The sequence below is a fragment of the Buteo buteo genome, chromosome 23 (genome assembly GCF_964188355.1).
Source record: "Buteo buteo chromosome 23, bButBut1.hap1.1, whole genome shotgun sequence".
NCBI classification, from domain to species: Eukaryota; Metazoa; Chordata; class Aves; order Accipitriformes; family Accipitridae; genus Buteo; species Buteo buteo.
In genome coordinates this window covers 7,226,211-7,247,040 of record NC_134193.1, presented here as the reverse complement: position 1 = coordinate 7,247,040, position 20,830 = coordinate 7,226,211, and the positions used below count along the sequence as shown (strand labels likewise).

At 42.2% G+C, this 20,830-nt stretch overlaps 1 protein-coding gene across 2 annotated transcripts in view; it reads left to right on the top strand.

Moving 5' to 3' along the window:
• IPO9 (importin 9) overlaps window positions 1-20,830 on the top strand; it is a 46,800-nt gene that overhangs the window by 751 nt on the left and 25,219 nt on the right. The window contains exons 2-9 of one of the 2 annotated variants that reach the window (XM_075055962.1): window positions 9,460-9,521; window positions 10,185-10,271; window positions 11,240-11,441; window positions 11,886-11,974; window positions 12,262-12,348; window positions 13,876-13,995; window positions 18,804-18,904; window positions 20,535-20,593. In XM_075055962.1, the coding sequence (XP_074912063.1) occupies window positions 9,460-9,521; window positions 10,185-10,271; window positions 11,240-11,441; window positions 11,886-11,974; window positions 12,262-12,348; window positions 13,876-13,995; window positions 18,804-18,904; window positions 20,535-20,593 (807 nt within the window). Of the gene's footprint in view, window positions 1-9,459; window positions 9,522-10,184; window positions 10,272-11,239; window positions 11,442-11,885; window positions 11,975-12,261; window positions 12,349-13,875; window positions 13,996-18,803; window positions 18,905-20,534; window positions 20,594-20,830 lie in introns of those variants that run through there. The other variant, XM_075055963.1, reaches the window with a different exon arrangement.

Sequence of the window (20,830 nt, the reverse complement as noted above, 5' to 3'; positions counted from 1 at the left end):
AGCCTTCCCACTGCGTGTTTGTCCGCAGACCCTGCCCCACTCCCACAGTGATCCTCTCCACCGCTGGACATCTGTGCCCTTGTGTGTGCCCTCGTTCTGCAGGTCATCATCTGTACCTGGCGTGGTTTAGGTTGACTGTGGTCAGGATGTAGCTGTACCCTCGCCTTGTGTGAAACCTCTATGCCAGGGCTCCATTGTCTGTTGCAGAGAACTAAGGACATGCAAGACACTGGAGCTGGGTGGCAACCAACCTATGGCTTTGAAAAGACAGAGGTTAAAGGAGCAAGCACCCCATATTCAAGCAGTGTCTCTCATTATTCCATTACTCATCCAGCCTTTTTATGGTGGCACTAAGCTAGTTCATGCACTTGCTGCTTTTTGTGGGTGGAAGCTACACTTAAAAACCTATTGATGGTAACATTTTATTTCACTTCAGTTTACATTTTATGACCCATTCCAAAGAACTGGAATCTGTAGAAACCACTGGAAGATTGCAGGTAGTCTGCTGTGATGGGAGCTGGGCCCTGGAGAATGCAGCACTGCAGCCCTTGGCCCTGAGTTGTACCTGTCGCCTGGCAGCTTGATGGGCTGGCTGTTCTTGGACCCTCCTGGAGATTTTACCTTACCTTCATCTGATTGTGCGATTCTGAAGGTGTTTTGAGAAGTGTTTTAAAGTCTTTCTGCTCCTGAACTTTAGCTCAGAAATGTTATCAAAGGAGGTTTATAGTAAAGAGAAGGAAGGTGTAAGGGCATGACTGGGTCAAGAATAGTGTTGTGATTACATTACTCTGGGAACGAGACTGGGGCAATGAAAGGAAGGCAGATTGTTTTATAAAATGTTTCTTATTGTGCAGTCCCTTAACCTGTGCTTGTAACACTCTCAGGTTAAGTTGTCCTTGATGTGTTACGGGGAATTCTGTGTGTTGTCACCGCAGCTATTGGAGGTTTTAATGAGTGATTCAACAGCATTACAGCAGTACGAGTCTGTAAGTGCTGTGAGGTTCATTGACCCATAGTGCCTTTGCCTTGCAAAGGTACTACAGTCAGCATGCTCTTCAGTGGCAACATTTTTTTCCTGAAACAGTCTGAATCTTACCACAAGAAATGAAATCAAGTTTGTGTAATGGTTTGGGTAACAGATTTCCAGAAAAGAATATAGAGGGCTGTAGGTGATGGATGTCCCTTTCAGAGCCCAGGAATGCAACAGAATTACATCTGGTGGATAATGTTAAGGGCAAGAGGAATGGAGTCATCTATACTTCTATTTTTTCATTGTTTCACAATTATCCTAGTCACCCAATACTTTTCTGCGGTTGCAGTCCCAGAACTGCACAGGTCTATTGCAGGACCTGTACCCATGACCTGGAGGAGGCTACAGAATTCCCTCTCATGCAGTTTGCAGGTGACACCAAACTGGAGGGGAGGCAGTTGATGTCCTTGAGGGCAGGGCTGCCGTCGAGAGAGCCCTGCAGAAATGGACTGAAAGGAACCTCCTGAAATTCAGCAAGGACCAATACCAAGTTCTGCACCTGGGATAGGAGAACCCACCACAGGGATGCGGTGAGGCGCTGGCTGGCTGGGGAGCAGCTTTGCAGCAAAGGGCCTGGAAATCCTGGTGGCTGGTGAACTGGACAGGGCCCACAGTGTGGCCTGGAGGCCACCTGCATCCTGGGCTGTATGAACAGGATCAGAGGCAGCAATCAGCCCTCTCTAGTCAGCTCTTGTTAGACTGCATCTAGAATACTTGTCCAGCTTTGCTCCCACCCCCCCAGTACAAGAAAGACAGCAACAAATGGGAGTGAGTTCAGCAAAGGGCCATCAAGTTGGCTGGGGAACTGCAGCACTTGCCGCGTGAGGAGGCGCTGCGGGGAGAGGGATTTTCCAATATGGAGCCAGGAGGCTTTTGGGGGTGGATCTGGCAGCAGCTTCTGGTAACTACGAGGAGGTTGTTGAGACACTGGGGTGTGGGAGAGGATGAAGGGAAACAGGCACAAACTGAAACAAGGTGTTCAGACTGGATATAAGGGGAATTTTTTTCACTGCGAGGAGAACCAAGCTTTGGAGCAGATTGTAGACACTGTGCCATTTCCGTCCTCAAGTATCTCTTAAGACCTGCCTAGAAAATGCTCTGAGCAACCTGACTTGATGCTACTGATGCTGCTTTGATCACAGGGGTTGGACTGGAGACCTCCTGAGGTCTGTTTCAGCTCAATTGTTCTGTGCTTCTGTGATTCCTCCTCTCTTGTCCTAGTCAAGCAGCATAGGAGGAATAACCTATATTCTCCTTTTTGTGCTGTCTCTGGGATGGAGAAACTTGCAAAAACCAAGAGGAGCTAAAGGAACACAGCATTTGCCAACACCATATTGTTGAGGTAAAGAAATGTAGATCATGTGTGTCAGAAGTACTTTAAAGAAACAAAAAATGTAGTATCATTAAGCACCATGAAGAAGATGCTGTAAGTAAAAGTGAGGGCAGTAGAAAAGAGCACAAGTGTTGTCACTTTTAATGAACAATAAATGAAGGTAGGCCAAACAAAAATTGAGGAAGAACTTTTTGAAGACATAAAAAGTTGCGATGCTTTCAAATGTTGCAGAAGCCAAAAGCATTTCAGAGGTGTTCGTAGCCACCAGGTGACTGAAGGGTGCAAGGTACATTCAAGGAGTATAGGGCTGCAGAAAAGCTGAATTATTTGTGCTGGTGTTGACTTAACTTGCCACATTGAAAGGGCCTCTACAGGAGACATGTTGGAGAATCAACATCAAGTTGAAGCATGAGTAGAAGCAGTTTCTTTTATCAATTTACTTTAAACAGCAAGTGCTACAGGATGGATCTCCAACGGTTTTAAAGGGACTCAAACATTAAATTACTGTGCTACGAATTGTGCTGTAAAACTTGCCACTTAAGGCCACTTAGGGACCAGATAAATATAAGTTGGTAAACACAGGACAGCTTTCAGTGAGGGCTCTAAGGTGAGGAACAGGGTGGTGAATGTTGGGGTTTTTACAGGTGAGTCAGTGTGGCTTTTGCACTGCCTGTAATAGTTAAAATTATGTCAAGGGTTGGAATGAGGAGAGCAGGACACATGAGATTGTTGTGGCAGTCAGTCTGTGTTTAATAGAATAGCTGTTTCAAGGAGCCCTGGGACTGCCAAAAAGCTTTTAGAAAATTCCCTCATTGAAACTGTTTGAAGAAGCTAAACTGCTGTGGACAGCTCTTGAATTAATAACCAATTAAAAGCTTGAAGACAAGAGGTAGAAGTGACTGGTCATGTTTCACATGGCAGGGAGATAATCTCACATGAAGCTGGACTGCTCAGCACATCTGTAATTGATGTGGAAAGGAGTGAAGAGTGGTGTGGCAAAGTTGCTGATAGTGCTGCTCAGTCTGGCTAGAGTGAGAATTGGTGGCAAAAATTACAGAATGATTCCACAAGAGTGAGTTGAGTGTGCAAACTAGGTGTAGGTCAGTGTTGGTCAGCAAAGTAATGCTGGGGGAGGAGGAGACAGCCCAGATGATACCTTAAAAAGTAACGGTTGTCCTGACTGTTGGTACTGGGAGAAGAAATCCCATTGTCAGTGCGGAGAGTTTCCTGAAAATACCCATTCACTGCTCTGCCGTGCTCCGAAAGCCAAATGGACCGTTAAGGAGGGAACAGAGAACAAAGCGCGACATAAATTCCTCGTGCTTCTGCAGTCTGGGTGCCGCATGCATTACTGGCTTGCCGCTCTCAGGAGGGATAAAGCAGAGCTGTAAAAATGCAGCACAGAGACATTCACAGAGGTGTGGAAAAGCTTCTGTTCTCAGAAGGAGCGAATACATTGACTTTTCTGCCTGAGAAAGAGTTAGCAGAGATGGAGGCTCTAAAATCATAAGTGACAGAGAAGGTGTGTGAGGAGTGATTATTTGTGATTTCTTGTAATGCTAAGATCAGATGAAAATGAATCTGAAACAAGCAGAAGGAAGTAGGTTCCTTCCCCTGGTGTGCAAACATGGAACTCGTCGCTGTTGGATGTTAGAGGTAGAAATGGTTCAAAACCCGTTTGACATTCCTGGAGGAAAAAGCTCATCAAGAGCCATTAAACACAGTGGTCGGATACAACACCTCCTACAGGAGATTCCTCACGCCAAGATTTCCGAGGGTGGGTGTTGGGGGAAGCGTTGCTCTGCCCTCACCTCTTTTCTTAAGCTGCTTGCAGATTGGGTTGCGTCATACAGGTAAGCCAGTGCAGCAGTTAGCTGTCCCTGTGTGTTGTGTGCTGCCCTGTGCTAGCACCCGCTCTCCTCCATGCGGGGTTTAGCTGGGTTGAGATGGTTCAGTTTTCTGTGAGGGTGCAGTCGAGCATCCTGAAGCAGGTTGATAGTGGATCTTGCCAGTGCTTGTATAAGGGGATGGGTAGAAATACATAGTTAGAGGTGAGCCTCTGGAACAGGCTAACTGTCCAAGAGGAGTCTCCTGTCTGACTTGATACAGCCATTCTGGAGGAATACGGGACATCAGCTCTGGTGTAAGGATATGGTGGCAGTTACTTCCTGCCATGTCACCCTTTAGCAACTTTCAAACATGGGCCCAGCGACTCAGTCTCTTCCCTGCTTCTGCATCTTCTGTCTGCTGAGAAAGTCTGGGAATAGGTACCATTAGACAGCTTGGGGAAGGGAGATGCATTATTGTTGGTCTCTGGAAAGATGAAAGTTCACCTGGTGACCTTTGTTGTCTCTAGATGTTAATGGAACATAAAAGCAATGCCTGACACTGTTCAGGGGGAAGGCAGGGGAAATGAGAGCTCCAGATTGTGGAGCGGTGCTGCTGTGCATCCATCTAACTTGGCTCAACTCCGCCACTGACTTTTCCCAGTGAACTAGGGATAATGTTTCCATTCCCCCTTTATCTGGTCTCTCCAGGTAACATCATATACCACATCTGATGGTATATGTGTGTGTACTATGGATGACATCATATGACTTGAGAATAATTCCGTAACTGTATTGGAGAACATGTATGGAGGCCAAGCCATCTCCAGGAATGTCAGAGCAGGGACAGTGTCACTCTGAAGGAGGTGCATGTCCACCAGGAGGGATTGTATCTTGATCCTGTGAAGAGGAGCAGTGTCTGTAACACATTCCTCTAAATCATGCTGATAAGGAGTTTTAATGCCAACTTCTTACTCAGTTGAAAAATACTGCTATCTGTTTGCCTGGTTAGATAATAAGTTTGATGTTTTATGATGCCGGTAGTAAGTCTCTGAGCTATCAGCTCTTGTGCTCTGGAAATGCGGTGGTGATAGATGAATGGCTCCAGGCTGGAGAATTGCCTTTCTTTTGCCTGTCTACATTATGTGTTTCTGTTTGTCCTTTTTGCAGGTAGACAAGGCATTTATAAGGCTGTCTTCAGCGTGGCTTATGTTGTGACATCTTGTGTATGAAAAGGTGTCTTCAGCTCAGTCCTTTGCAAAGGTCGTTTGTTGCCAGAAGCTGAGATATGCAGGTGGCTGTGAAGATGGTGCTGACCTTGGTAAATTGGCTCATGTGTCAGTCTGGGCACGCTGACCCTCTTTAAAGTTTCTTGTCCATCATGTTTGAGACTAGTCCTATGTAGGAGACAACAAATGCTTTGATTTGAACATGATCTCAGGTTTGAATACTGGCTTTGCAGGTCTTGTAAATGCTCTTTCAATATCTTCTCTTCCAGAGTAGGTGGCTCAACACATTTAGTTTGTTGCTTTAAAACTCCATTGATTCTCATATGATATTTGCATGGTACAGTTTGCTGCCATAGGTACAATGGTAGCATGAAACTTGTAGCATCACTTGTACTTCACGAGTTCAGCATGGTTTTGCTTATGGTTGACTCCTTCCCAACATAAATGTTTTAATGCATATGGCTTTGAGAATAATTTCTGTATTGTGTTGGGTGCCTCCTTGAATACGTGATTTCATGCCATAAAAAACAAGTATTGTGTGGAAGGAGAGTTTCTGGAGAATTTACAAACATGACCACAATATGTGGTTGTATGGTGGTCTCTTTGGCTGTAACTTGAATCATAGTAGAGTGGGTGATGGGCAGAAATAGGTGGAAATCCTGTGAATGGATAAATTGAGCTGAATTTTTAACAGGAGTTAGCATTTTTAAATTGAAGTGAATTTTTAACAGGGAAATCAAAACAAGAAATGGCCACATTGAGACACATGAGATACCTGTCTTTCAGGAAGAAAGGTTATTCACAGCAGCAAATGCTGTTATTTGCACTGTGAAATGCTGCAGACGTGTTGAGTGTAGTGAGAAGTTGTGAAGAAGGGATTTAAAGTGAGATAACTATAGCCATCACAGATGCTGGAGAAGACTGGCCTTAATGTTTCTGTCCTTTGCTGAGAAATGAGGAAAATACGGTTTTAGTTTTCAGAGGTGTGCTGAAAAAAAGTGCTTTTGGAGTAGTCACTGAACATCATCATGGATGCTGAAGAAGTTCCTCAAAGAAGCACATTTGTAGTGTGTAAAAACTATGCCTAAACATTAGGTACTTGCTTGGTATTTCTTCCTAGTCTGTCTGCAGATGCCCTCCATGCTCTGCACTGGTCTGACCTTGTGGCTGACCCTGCTTTGAGCAGGAGGTTGGACAGGATGACCTCCTGAGGTCCCTTTCAACCCAAATTACTTTATGATGATGTTATTGAAAACCAGTCCCGTAGAAAATGTCTGCACCTGTGTAGCTGAAGGCTGTGATGCACAAGGGGTGGGCAGATGTTGGTAAAGGGAAGTCAATTTCTGATGCTGCTGTGGTTGTGAGATCTGGTCTCTGCAAACTGAATGTTGTTTTAATTTGGAGTGTTGGTGGCCATGGGGCAGTGGATTCACCTGGGTTGGCTGCAGCAGCTACCACGGCCTCTTCCTCTGCTGCTGCCTGTCTCTACTCCCAGCAGAGACAACTAAAAGGGACCTGTCGCAGCTCCTGAACCAGCTCTGTACGGATGTACTGAGCTGGACTCAGTCAGTACTGGCCCACTTCCACGAGGCAGGATATGAAGTGCAGTGATTCAGTAGAAAGGCCGGCTCATTTATTCTTCCCTGTTTAGTACTGGTTTTTTGGTTCGGTCCGGCTTAATTTCTCCAAGAAGCTGGGGGTGAAGAGGTTGCGTAAACTGGTTATGTGGTAGATGGAGCTTGGTTGTGAAGGAGGAGAGCTGGATTTCACTAATAGGTTAGTGGAGAGGAGAAGCAGAGCTGGGAGAAAAGGTGTTTGACAAGTGTTCCCTATGCCAGGCCTTTCATTAAAAGTTTCTAATCTTTTGGTTTTACAGACTTTATCTTGGGAAGAAGATTTGATGTTTCTGATATCTCAAATCTAGAAAATATAAGTGGAGGAAGCGCTTATCAAGAGACGCATTTGAACTGCGGTTACCCATGATAAAGATAGAAAGTTCCTAGTCAGCTGGGAAAAAAACCAATAATAAACCAATTCTTTGAGAAAAGAGGAGCCAGTGAGCTATACAATGATCAGTGTAATTTCAGTGCCTGGAAAGATTCTTGGACCAGCTCGTTAAACAGCTTGCCAGTGTCTATAACACAATAGAATAAATAGATGCTACATAGCTAATACTGTTTTATATGACCTGTTCTTGATAAATCCATCTAATTCTTGTTTGATGGTAGAGCTGGCTTATTGCTTAAGCAAGCAAGTGCTGGGTATGAATGATCTGAGTTCAGTAGGACTCCTGATACGAATTGCCACAATGGTCATTTATCAGTTAAGAAGATACAGTTTTGTAATATTTTTATGTTGCACAGTTGGCTGAAAACCTGTGCATAGAGTAGTTATCAGTGGCTTATTGTCAAACCCAATGGGCTTTTAAGACAGAGCTCTTGGTAGCTGCAGTAGTGAGTACACCTCTGGTTTACCAATGATGGCACTGCAGTTGGCTTGGAGGGCAGAATTAGAAAGATGTTGGAAAATTGGAGAGATAGCCTAAAATCATTGAAACAAAATATTGTAAATCAAGTGCAGAGTACTGTATGTAAAGGGAAAACAATCAAATGCATATATGGAAACAGATTTAAAGATTGCAAAATAGCCATAGTAGTGACTTGCAACTATGTGAAGCTGATACTTTTATTCTGGCTTCTTAGTTCATTTATACCCTTTAAAAATGTGGCTGAAATGCAATGCTATACTCGAGTCTGGAATATTGCAGACAGCTAGAAGAATAATTACTGGTACAGTTAAGAGGAGTATTATGTTAAGTACATCTTGGAATGAGGCTCCCTGCTTTTGCAGCTAGGGTAAGCGTTTTTGGTTGTTTTTTTCCTTTTTTTAAATGCATGATCTCTGAAGAAGGGTTGAAGGAGCTGGGCATGTTCAATGTAAGCACGGAAAAGTGAGAGGCAATTATGTCCCAACCCAGAAAAGCCTCTTACAAGTGAGATGGATATTGGGAGAAACTCACTCAGAGAACAGCATTTGTGAAGTGCTGAAATATGCTGCTAAGCAGAGTTGCAGAACTCTTTTTGAGAAGAATTTTCATTACGTTTTTGTCAGGGATGCTGGTAGCACGTTTAACCTGTCCAGAGGAGTCAGGCTGTGCTGGTGGGACCTCAGGACATACCTTCGGCTCCATGGTTTCTAGAACTAAAACCTCAGAAATGCATTTCTTAAGCAGACTTGCAAAATTAAATGAAGTATTTAATACAGTTATCAGCCACCTGGAAGTTAAAGTTGTAATTTTAAGCAAATTTATTGATGCATATGGATTTACCATACCAGAAAAGCTGCTCTTCCTGCTTTTATTTTCTGTGCTCAGTTATGAACAGAATTGGTACAAGCATTTTAATTTTGCCTTTGTTACTAAGCTTGCTTGGCAACTAAAAGAAGCTCTTGCTTTTTCTGGTTAAATTTCTTGCTGAGAAGGTCCTGCGGCCCAAATGATTGTACAGGCAGTTCCTGATGTCAGTGTGCTTGGGTAGGGTTTGCTCAGGAAGGTGCTTGGTGTGTTCTGAGCTGTCTTATGGTGTGGTTTGGGACAGCTGAAGTGATGGTTCCAAATCACCTCTGGATGAACGGTTGTCTGAAAATGGACTGCTGTCTGACAGTCTTCTGTCTTAATCCATCCCTCATGTTGCCACTTGACTGATGATGTTACATTGTAGATAAGATTTCTTTTTTTTTTTTTAGTTGTAAATCATTTGCTTACTATTAACCTGTGTCGCAAAATTTTTTGCTTGTGAGAGAAAGTTATAAGATGCTGAGAAAATAAATGAAGTTTGTACAGAGAGCAATGGGGAGAATTAATGCTCATGATTCATTTGAGTAGCTATGTTTTGGAATTGTCTTCTCCTTCCCACATATGAGTCATTCAGTTGGTATGATGTCTTTCTCCAAAAATCTTGATAATTTTGCTGTGTGGGAATAAAAGTTATGATACCAACCTTTTTTTTTTCTTTTTCTTTTTCTTTTTTTTTTTCCTTGCAGAATTTGGTGTTCATTTAGCAGAACTGACTGTAGATCCCCAGGGAGCTCTGGCCATCCGTCAGGTGAGTTTACCTGGAACTGTAGAAAGAATTCTGATGGTAGTTTCCTTGGTTTTTAAAATATTCTCTCATGTTTCCAGGTGAAAAATTGGAGGTAGCTTTCTATTACTGCTTCTCCAGTTTATTTTACATTTCTCTAGAGTCGTTACTTTCTCTTCTAACATTATTCAGGTGTTATACCCTTACCTTTTTTGAAAATAGTGCTTTTTGGAATTAATAAACCTGGTGCTGAGACAGTACTGTGCTGGGAATGGGCACAACTTATGAGGCGGATGGTAGGCATCAGCAAGCAGAAGTGTGTGGCTTGTCTTTACAGCAGCTTTTTCTGTAGGTGTTTTCCTCCTTGAAAAGGAAGTTTAGGTTCTGTATTTCTTTAGTTTCAATGTGACCTGTATCTTGTGCTTTTTTAGAGGTGAGGAAATAAAGCTACTGCCTTGTGTCAGTGCTGTACAGGCCATCATTGCTCAATGGATGGCCATCAGTTCATCTTCTTAATGCGGTAGCTTTTTTTTGTCCCTTTCACAAAGATTTTTTGCATTTTTGGCAAGCCCTGTTGCTCCTCTAAAAGCAGCATGGTGGGACAGGAGGCTGAGCAAATGGGTCAGGGGTGACGCTTGCCATGGTTGCAAGATTTGTTACTGATTCTTGACCTCTCTTCTAATACAGCTAGCATCTGTCATTTTGAAACAGTATGTGGAAACTCACTGGTGTTCTCAGTCAGAAAAGTTTAGACCTCCAGAGACCACAGAAAGGGTAAGATTTGGTTTCATGTTGTCTACTTTAAAACACTTTATCCATCAAGAATATTAATTTTGTAGGTGGTTTAAGAAGTGCCAGTGCCCTTGCATATTATGAGGATTAATGGCTTCGGTTAAGGTTTTCTGACGTTTTCTGCTTTGAAAAATCTGTTTTCAATTGCTTAAAACAACACTAGACTTCAGAAGCTTGGACTAATTTCTGTAGGAAAAGCTCAGCCATAAAGTTGCTGTTGCTCTAAGAGCAAGACTAGAAGAAAGCTGCTTTGTAAGTTTTACAAAAACTGATTCTGGCAGTACTTTTTCAGAGAATTACTAAATCTTGTGGTTTTTAGCTTGGGACTTAAAGGCTGTTTTCCCATGACAAATTTCAGTTTAAAGGTCTGCTAGGTTTCATTAAAAATCTGTTCAGTAGGAGTATCTAACAGCTAAAATGGCCAGACATTCTAGCCCTTTGCCACTTTGACTGTTGACTAGACCATCTTTCACATCTAGGGTATGATTCATCCCACCAGAGATAATCGCTTGAAATAAGTCTTGTGAATTAAGCCCCGGAAGTGCTGGCTTTTTTTTCGTGTCCCTTCAGGGTTGGGTGACTAGTTCTTGTTTACTAAAATCTTCCAAAGTAAGCAAACATAGTCCCTGACACCGGAGCTGGGATTTATCTCGGCTAACTCTGGATGTCTTCCCTGTAGATATCTACGTCCTATCTAATTGCAGCTGTGAGCTTTTTACTGGACGCTTGGCCAAGTGCTCTGTGCAAAGAGTGCTATGTTAAAACACTATGCAGTTTTCCATAAAAAAATTACGGGGTGTAGTGTGCAAGGTTTTTTGTCTCACGAGTGTTCATTTTGTAAAACCAATGTTGAATCAATATCAGGATACAGTCAGAGGTATAAAAGCTTTTTCAATTAAATTGTTTTATGACTGGGGATCTGTTTTGCTAAATAGTGTTATTGTCTACAGGCAAAAGTTGCTATTAGGGAGCTCCTACCTAACGGGCTGAGAGAATCAATCAGCAAAGTGCGTTCGAGTGTTGCTTATGCAGTTTCAGCGATAGCCCATTGGGACTGGCCTGAAGCCTGGCCCGAGCTTTTCAATCTCTTGATGGAGATGCTGGTTAGTGGAGATGTGAATGCAGTGCATGGAGCCATGAGAGTGCTTACAGGTATGTATATGCGAGAGCTTTGGCAATGCTGATGTAGGAGGGGGTTTAGGCTTTTCCTTACGCTAGTATTCTGTCACTTTTCACTCTAAATTGAAGAAACTGGAGTTTACTTCTCTTCTCCTGGGCGTGATGCCTGTCGGTCACTGTTGAATTGCATGCTTAGTAGATGTCATGAAAGCTGAGGAAGAAGGTTCTGTGCTACAGGTTATAGCTCAGATGGAACTTTGATTGTAACACCCTGTTTTTCAGATATGCGCAATTTTTAGCATGATATTTTTCTGCTTCCCTTCAAGGATTGCCACAGGTAGGCCAGATGACACTGGTCTAGTCAAGTACAAATCAACGTGTTTCTGATATGCTTACTGTTTCCCAAAGATTCTGTTATTGCTGTTGCCTACAAATTTGTTTTCTTATAAGAACTTACCTTCTTTTTCCATTTTCTAGAATTTACACGGGAAGTGACAGACACACAGATGCCACTTGTTGCTCCTGTTATTCTTCCAGAGATGTACAAAATTTTCACAATGGCAGAGGTACAATCTTCACTATTAAGTTGGTACTGAATAGCATTAGTGGGAATGTTTCTTGGAGCAGAGAAACTCCAGATTTAATGGTTAAGCTGTACTGTAGTATGAGTTAGACTTAAAGAATTTTCTTGATTATGTGATAGTTGATGGCAGCTTATGTTTCAACAGAGAAGCTGAAGCCAATGATAAAATAAGAGAATCAAGTTAAAGCAAAAAATAAATACAATTAAAAGAAAATTAAAGGAAATAAAAGTATCCTGTGTTCCTGATCTATTATTTAAACTTTTTTCTAGGTGTATGGTATTCGCACAAGGTCGCGTGCAGTAGAGATATTTACCACATGTGCCCATATGATCTGTAACATGGAGGAATTGGAAAAGGCAAGAGTTTAACTTATGTACAACATACATTGAATTCAGACTGAGCGAGATTCTAAATAATTGTTACTATGAAAATGAAACATTGGAGAATTATGTACTCTGTCAGCTGTAATTCTGGGAAAGAGGGTGTAATTTAATACATGTAAAGTGGCTAACTCCCTCCTTTACATGCATGCCTTGATACTGTGACTCGGTTTCCATAATTAAGTTTAACTTGTGACATATCAAGAGACGTGCTTGTAACAGCTCAGAGAAAGGGGAAATCAGTGTGGGGAGAAGACAGTGTATCATCCCTTTGTTTGGAAATTCCTGTCATAGCTTCCAAGCTCCAGGTGAACCATGTGTCCTGGTAAACTGCCAGGCCTTGGCCCTTTGCGTTATGATGGGCAGTTTTCTGGCCCTTGGGCGAGGCATTAGTTGCAAGCTCCTGGAACTTCATCAGTTGCTTTAGCATGCACTCCCCAGACCATAAATTGTTGTTTTTAACTTTTTGGGGGGTGAGGATAGGAAAGGGTGACTCTCAATCTAGTGGCTAGTTGTTGCTGAGTGGCTATTCAGTGCAGACTTTTGGGAAGTTCTGATAATTACGCGGTATCTGTACTGCACTGGCAAGGTTACTTATGCAATACATCAGGCAGCTGGTTACCAGTATCCAAAAGACAGTAGTAGCTTCCCACTGTCTTATTCTGGAGGAGGGCCAAAAGTGTCCTTTACATTGTATACAAAACTTTTTCTATTGAAATTTGACTTAAAAAAAAGAGAAAGAGGCAATCTTTTTATAAATTGCTAAAGTGGTATTTCATAATTGATTTAAGCATACAACTTTTCTGTCTTAACTATGGAGTTATGAGGAATATTCTCGATAAAATTATTTTGGTCCAATATTACTTGCTCTGCCAAGCACTGCTTATGGAATGCTTTGACATCTGGAAAAATACTTGCTGAATTTTCCTAGGAAGAATCATCATGGTAATCTTCAGGCCAGCTGTTGATACTCAGCTCACAAAGAGCTTGTTTGGTTTGGGGGAGGGTGGCTCAGGAGGGAGGTAAATGCTGTCCACAGGGTTCAGTGTAATTGCTTGTATGTGATGTAGTCACCCCAGGTTTCTTTTATAGCCTGTGGGGGGTCCAGGTGTTAGGGTACAGGGGATGATTCATCTAGTCAAATGAAAGTGCCTCTTCAAGAGGATGTGTGCTACTCCTGAGACTCTCTGGACTGGATTGTCTGGATCTCTATTTAGAGTCTGAAGTGATTAGCTTAGATGTAGCGTGTGTTTTGTAGCACTCTGAGCTGTGCGGTTTTGAAGGGTGGGATTCAGCTGAGCTTAGTTCCCAGCATGAGGAAAGAGCCAAAGTGATGTCTGAAACAAGTATTTCATGTGACTTTGCAATGTTCTGCAGTTGCCATGAGTCCCTTTTTGGTTTTGTAGCAGAAAAGTGCAATTTCTGTTGCTTCTAGTGCTTTACTTACCAGATACAGATCTCCCAAGTCTGACATTCACCTGTGCTTGCATTGATTATAACCAGGGTGCGGCCAAAGTCCTGATTTTTCCTGTGGTGCAGCAGTTCACAGAGGCCTTTGTTCAGGCCCTGCAAATGCCTGACGGACCTACGTCAGACAGTGGGTTTAAGATGGAAGTCTTAAAGGTAAGTTACTTAAGACTGATTAAATAAAGAAAGAATTGAATACCAATACACTGTCAGATGTGCTGGAAAACAGAGAAACTTGAGTGCATGTCGCCTCTCCTAGTATTGCTCATGTAATGAATAGTGAAGTTTTATGGCTTCCAGTGCCGTACAACATTGAAATAAATTGTTCTGCCTGTACTGAAGATAACCTGTGATGAGATCCATAGGGATCTGTCCCTAAAATGATCCCTAGGGACCAATCCATAGGATGGTCTGTCCTTGTCATTTGCTGATCTAAGACATCTTGGAAGCATCTTGTTTGGACACCGTACTCAGTAGTTAAATACCTGTCTTTTCTAAAGATGCTGCAGAATTCTGCTGCAATAAAGTTTTAAAAGCTTATTATGTGCAGGTGCTTTTCTAGAACTTGCCTGCTCTTTAATGCTAAATTATCTCTGCAAAAGAGAGATGGAAAATCTTTGTATTCTTGTGGTTTCCTGGAGAAGGAAGATTGGATTGCAGAGCTCTATATGCATGTAGCTCAGTGCGTGGGGGCAAGAGTGCCAGTGTAGGTATGGAGATCTCTTCAACAGCTGGGAAAGCACTGGAGTTCTAGATGTGCTGCCTGCAACATGGGAGAGAAGAAAAGAGCTCAAAACCTAAGTTGCAGAATCAAATCCAGATCTTTCATTTACTTGTATGTGTGCTGGGGTAAGCAAGACTTGGGTCACAGTGTACAGGTTTCTGAAGTTGAACGGCTGAGGCCCATTCAGCCACATTCCCTGAAGAAAACAGGAAGAGTTATTGAAGACAAGCATCAAAAGTTTTTCATAATGACCAGCTTTGCGCTGGAGCCATGAAAATAAATGCTGGGAGGTGCAGGAGGATGCTATTGTATTATACAGACTAGCAACTACTAAGTTCTGTGTCGTGGAACTTGTTTTCGTAGTCCTCTTAAAGGCGGCAGTACCCTGGTTGTGGCAACCTGTCACTTCTCAGTCAGGGGTTGCAGGTATCATATGCTGGAAACAACAGGAGCTTGTTTCTTACTGTGCAGCACCAAATGGAAGGGAGTTTGCAGTAGGATGTTGGCAAGTTTTGTCAAGAGAGTGTCTCTTGTGGTTTTTTTCCTTTTCCATTGGCTGTGCGCTAGGATTCCTGGGACAGTAATACATAGGAACGCTAACGTGAAGGGGATACTGTGGGATACTCTGCAGGGTGTAATCTCAGTTTGAACAGACTGCAGCTCAAGAGTGTCTCAATCTGATTCCAGATACATATATTCAGATGTTTAATGAGCAGAAGTAGTTTTCAGCCTACACAAAAGCAGTTGTAATTGATAGTTTTACTCTAACCATAGACCAGTTCTTCTGTTCTTGTTATATTCATACATTCTGCAGCCTTTTTTGTTATTTACATAACAGTGCTTACCGGAATTGGAGCTATTTGTACTTGTATGTCTGCACTGATATGCAGCAGTAGTCTCTTGAAAGATGTGACAGGCTGGGAAAGTGTTTGATGTAATGTCATCATGTTCTTACTCTGTTCCTTAATTGTGTGTGGGCATCTGCTTTTGGCCACTGCTAGGTAGGTGCAAAACAAGAGAGGATTTTGGTCTGAATACACTATTGTATGTTGGGTGGCATTGATGGCAGCAGAAAATCAGTATGGACTTAAACAGTAAATTCAGGAGATCTGCTGCTGACAAGTGGTTTGTAGGAGGCTTTTTGTGAAGAGATGAGTATTCTGGCTGTTGACTCAGGGCAATTCATGATTTTGTCACTTAGGGTTTCTAAGCTGATGATACCAATTTTCTAAGGGAAAAGGGATTGAGGTGAAAGACCCATAAATTGCCTTCCTTTCCAGAAAAGTGGATTTTATAGTCATTGTAATGCAGAAGTAAGAGACCTCAAGGGATTAGTTAAGCCAGCTCTGCAGATGAGATCATTACAGGAACCCCTTGAAATGCTGATGCAATGGAGGAGGGAATTGAGACTTTTTTATAGTACATTTTCAACCAGATGCGAACTCAATCCTATCTTTTTTTCCTTAATGAAGTGCTATGCAGCAAATGACAGAGGAAGACTTTTTTTTTTTTTCTTCCCTGTCTCTTGAGAGCTTTGTACTCCAAGGTTCATGGAGTTCTTGGTGGAAATCAGAGGCAGCCCTGACCTAAAATGTCTTGCTTTCCATATAAGAACGTTATGCAGGACAGTGTCGAAAGCTTTAATGAATAATACTGAAGTGTACACATCTGCCTGATCCACTTGGACAGTTATCCTGTTTAAGAAAGTAAGTAGGTTGGATCACGTCATGGTGAACCACTGATTGTTAATTTGTCCCCAATCTTTCCAAGTGTGGTTACAAGTTCAGTAGCAGTAATCAGCAGGAGTGTCAGGTGCCTTTAACCCTTGAAGGAGGTGGAAGGTTTGGCCACAACAAAAATATTTTCAACCATGAGGAGTAGAACGAAGTACCAGTGGTGTAATTTATTGTTTTGTTGTTTGATAGTTTAGCATGAATTAAACTGATATCTCTGAGGATGAATGAGCTGCAACTAAATGATGATTGAATCCCAATTCCAATGTTGTTGAATATGCCACTATTGATTGTTTTGAGAGAAACAGAGTGATTAAACATGACAGGTAACAGTTAAGGCAAATTTCATAGCAAGGGAATACAAATATTATGTACTTAGTATGCAGTAATTATATAAAGGGCACCAATTAACCAACAATCTAAAGTATCTTACAACCTTGCTGTAGTGCTTCTTCGCTTGTGCTTAAAATCTGTTCTTTCAACACCTGTATGTTAGGTAGGTCAGAGAAGTTATGCTTATTATTTTCCTGCTGCTGGAACAAATAATTAGTTACAAAAATAATTAATCATACCCTCTTTGTTCTTGGATGGAAGACAGGGTGGCAGCCATGTCTTGGGGGCAAATTTCCTAAGCTTATGAGCAAAGTACATAACCTGCACCTGCTGCACTCTTACTGAACATTTAGCTTTAACGTGCTCTCCCGCTGCCGGCTAGTGTGTATTTTAAGCTTTTTATCTGCAAATCTGGGGATTCCTTCTCTGTCTAAAGACACAAGTAGGAGGTGAAGCAAGAAAAGGCTTTAATACAGAGTGACTTTAAGGAGATGCCGAGCAATTAATGGAGATGTGGTTGGATATTTGCTTGCAGAATAGCTGGAAGGGGTTCAGGAGCTGTTGTGTTGCTCCCCGGTGGTGGTTTTGGTGTGTCCGTGTGGTGACTCAGGCTACAGGTGTGGATGCAGTCAGTTATTGTCTGACTTGGCTATTAAATGTCCTGCTTGGGGAGCAGCTTGACTTTGCTATGAAGAGAGATGGATAAGGATTTTCTTGGAGGATTTAATAGGTGATGGAGCAGTACATGGGGATTGGCAGAGGAGGAGGAGGAGATCTGTGAAGCAGTTATTTTAGCTCAAACAAGCAGTGGGAATTGGCAGAATGAGAGGCCAGGGGTTGAAATATAACATTTGATAGGAGAGAGTGCTCTTTTTTTAATGACTTGCGCTGTGTGAAATTGGCGAACTTGCAAATGCAGCCTTCTATTGTTAGAACTGCAGAGCTATTGAATTGAAGAACTCTTACCTCTCCAGCAATGCTTCCTGCAAGATTGTCTTGGCATATAGCTTAGAAAAACTTGCATAGGGTTCGTAAGTAGTGGTATATGGAACAACTCTCTTTAGATGCTACTGTGGCCATAGTCAGTGTTGAGTTTGCAGCAGTCCTCCAGATCAGGTTCAGGCCCTCTGCCAGCACCTGCATAAACTTAATTTTTTTTTCAACAGGTCTTTTCTGTAATGCTTCTAGCACCTACCAGACTCATTCTCAAACTTAACGTATCTAGGTTATCTCTGGCTGCCTGCTCATCGCTAACACCAATATTAGAATGCTGGGTTTTTTTCTGGAAGGTGAATTATTATTTTTTTATTTCTATTAGTATACCCAATGCTACAAACAAACAAACTGGACAAAGTGTTTCATGTTGGGTAAGCAGAAACAAACTAATACCCATATGTCTTGTAGCAGCCATCACTCAGGCAGTCCGTGAGGGCCTCTTCTGTAACCAATACAAAATAACTGTAGCTGTGCCCCTGTGGGAGGAAGCGGTGTCTGTTAGGTGGAGTGAGAGTTCTCTGACTCCTGGAGGATCCCAAAAGCTATTTGGCAAGCATCAGTGAAAGGGCTCCCCTAAATCAGGGTGATCAGCTTCATGAAACCCCAGGCACAATCTCCTGTAGAGCTGCTGAGCTGCTCCCAAAACAGCCCCTGTGTTGGGCTGGCACAGCTGCCTCTGCAGCTGATGGGTGAGAGAATTGATCTGGGTGGGTGTTCTCTTCTGCAGCTATTCTCTGGCTGTGCAAACGAATGTATTGCTTGCATGGGTAGAAGTGTGGGAAATAGCCTGTGGTCTGGTTTTATGTGATTTAGAGTTCATTTTCTGGGATAAGATAGCTTCCAGGTGGTAATCGTATCCAGACAGTGCTGTGCACTTATGTACTTCTGATTGGAGTCTATACCTTACCACCAAATTACTGCACTGTCTTCACTTCCAGAGTTGTACATCTTGTGTTATCCCTTTGCTCCCCTGCAAAAGAGCAAATGTGAAGAGGGGTGTGTTTGTCAGAGTTTGTACAAGTGAGAGGACTGCCTGGTCAGGAGTGAGAGGAAGAGACCTTGGTGGCAGGAAGATGTTGGATTATCTCAATTATTAATGAAACAACAGCCTGTGATTTGAGTGTTTGTTGATGGTTTTCCCCAGTTTCACTTCTGACTGATATTATTTTTTGTTCCAGGCTGTGACAGCACTTGTGAAAAACTATCCGAAGCACATGGTTTCGTCAATGCAGCAGATCCTGCCCATTGTCTGGAATACCCTTACAGAAAGTGCCGCCTTATATCCTTTGTAGTGAATGGTTTTAACTAGAATAGAACAAGACAAACTCTGTCTCATACACAGTAACAATCTGAACACAGCTGAAGAGCATGGTACATGGAGGAGTCTGCCGTGACAGAATATAGGCATTTATAGTGTAAATGTACTGGATATTTCTGTTACTTCAGTAGGCTCCATTAAGTTTCTTTTAGCTTAAAAGTCATATATGATGAATGATGCGAGTGCCTGTGTTATACTGGCTGCAGAATTGCAGCTGATCTCTGCATTGTCTCTGGTACTCTTCAGTGAAAACTATCTTCTTAAAAAGATGTCTTGTCACAATGTAAAGACTTCAGGTAAAGGAGAATCTACAATACCCCTTGCTACAGCAGTATTAATGGCTGGTTACACTTGCTGCTGAAGTTGAAGTTGATTTGCCTTTTGAATTTTATAACTTAGTCATTACTTCACTGCCCAGTTGGGCCATGTTAGAGGTATTCGGTTGGTAGTTTTCCCAGTACTTGCAAACTGACAAGTCAAATCTTTCCATATCATTAATCTGAAAGTTGCTTTTTTAGCAGTTTATAATGAGACAGAAATTGTAGAATACTGAGCCTTCTTGTAGGTTTTTCAGATTTTTGTGGTATCAACACCAGAACTGGACACTGCATTGTGTTAACAGCATAAGGGTTGACTGAGCATTTCTTCTGTAATTTAATAAGAATGACTGTTCTCCTACAGATCGTAGATCTAGACCTTTTTATATCAAAACTGCCAGCGTAGTCTTGTGTTTCAGAATTCTGCTGCATGTTGGGTGATAGGCTCTTGTAGAGTAAAAATGCTCAGGGAGACCATAAAAGTAGCCTTAGATCTGGAGCAAGTAGAGGCTGTCTGGTTTCAGGGTCAGCTGTTTTTTTGGGTGTGTCTTGGGTTTGGGGTTTTGTTTTTTGTTTTTTTTTTTTTTAACACCTTTTAAAATACAAGGACCTGTTTGTTAAATTTTTGATGGTGTATTTCTCCGTCTCCTGTACTGACTCCCACTGCAGTCCAGCAGGCAGCTGAGCTGACAAAATAGTTTTTTGTTTGCAAAAGGGGAGAGTCTTGTCCTTCCTTCCCTTGTGTTTGCTCTGGCATTTGTTGGACCTTCAATTCACCATCCTCCTTCCTCTCCACCCCCAGGTTAATTTTCTGCTACTTCTCAGGGTTGGAGGCTCATGGAGAGGCCTGACAGGGAGCAGAGCCAACACAAGGTAGCACATGGCAGCATGGGGTTGGCTCCTCACCCTTCAGCAGCAGTGAAGCGTTGAATTGATTCGCTGTCCCCTGGAGTGAGTCTGAGTGGTTCCATTCTTGCAAAGTTTTAACATGAATGAAGTTTTGGGTTACCTTGGGGAATTCAGTTTAAGTTAACCAGATAGTCTAGAGGATGTACTGAAGTGATGTGGAAGTGGTCTTTGAAGTTGGGCAATGTACAAAGCCAGGAGCTCCTGGGGCTTGTCTTTTCTCTGAAACACAAGACTGTGCATAAAGTCAAAGATTTTTTTAAGAAAGAAAACTTCCCTAGTTATCAGGAATTGTAAGATAGGAACAGATTAATTCCTAAATAGATGCAGCTCTTTAGAAACATGTATATTTACTTAACTCTGTCCACTTATGTGAGAACAGAAGTAAATTACACAGAAGAGGTGGAGGACCCTGTGGATTCTGACGGTAAGAACTTGTTAAACTGCACTTCTGCCTCCTCTTTTGAAGAGGAGTGGACTTACCTAAGATTATTGTTGTCAGAACAGTGACTGAAACACTCTAGGAGATTGTGCTTAAAGGTACATTTATGGTGTTAGAACAGTGTCCATCACTTCATTGCAAGTTACATGTGATTGTGATCAGTGAAGCTGCGTAATTTAAGTTTTCTAATGACTCAAGGAGTGAGTTCTGCAACAATTTTGA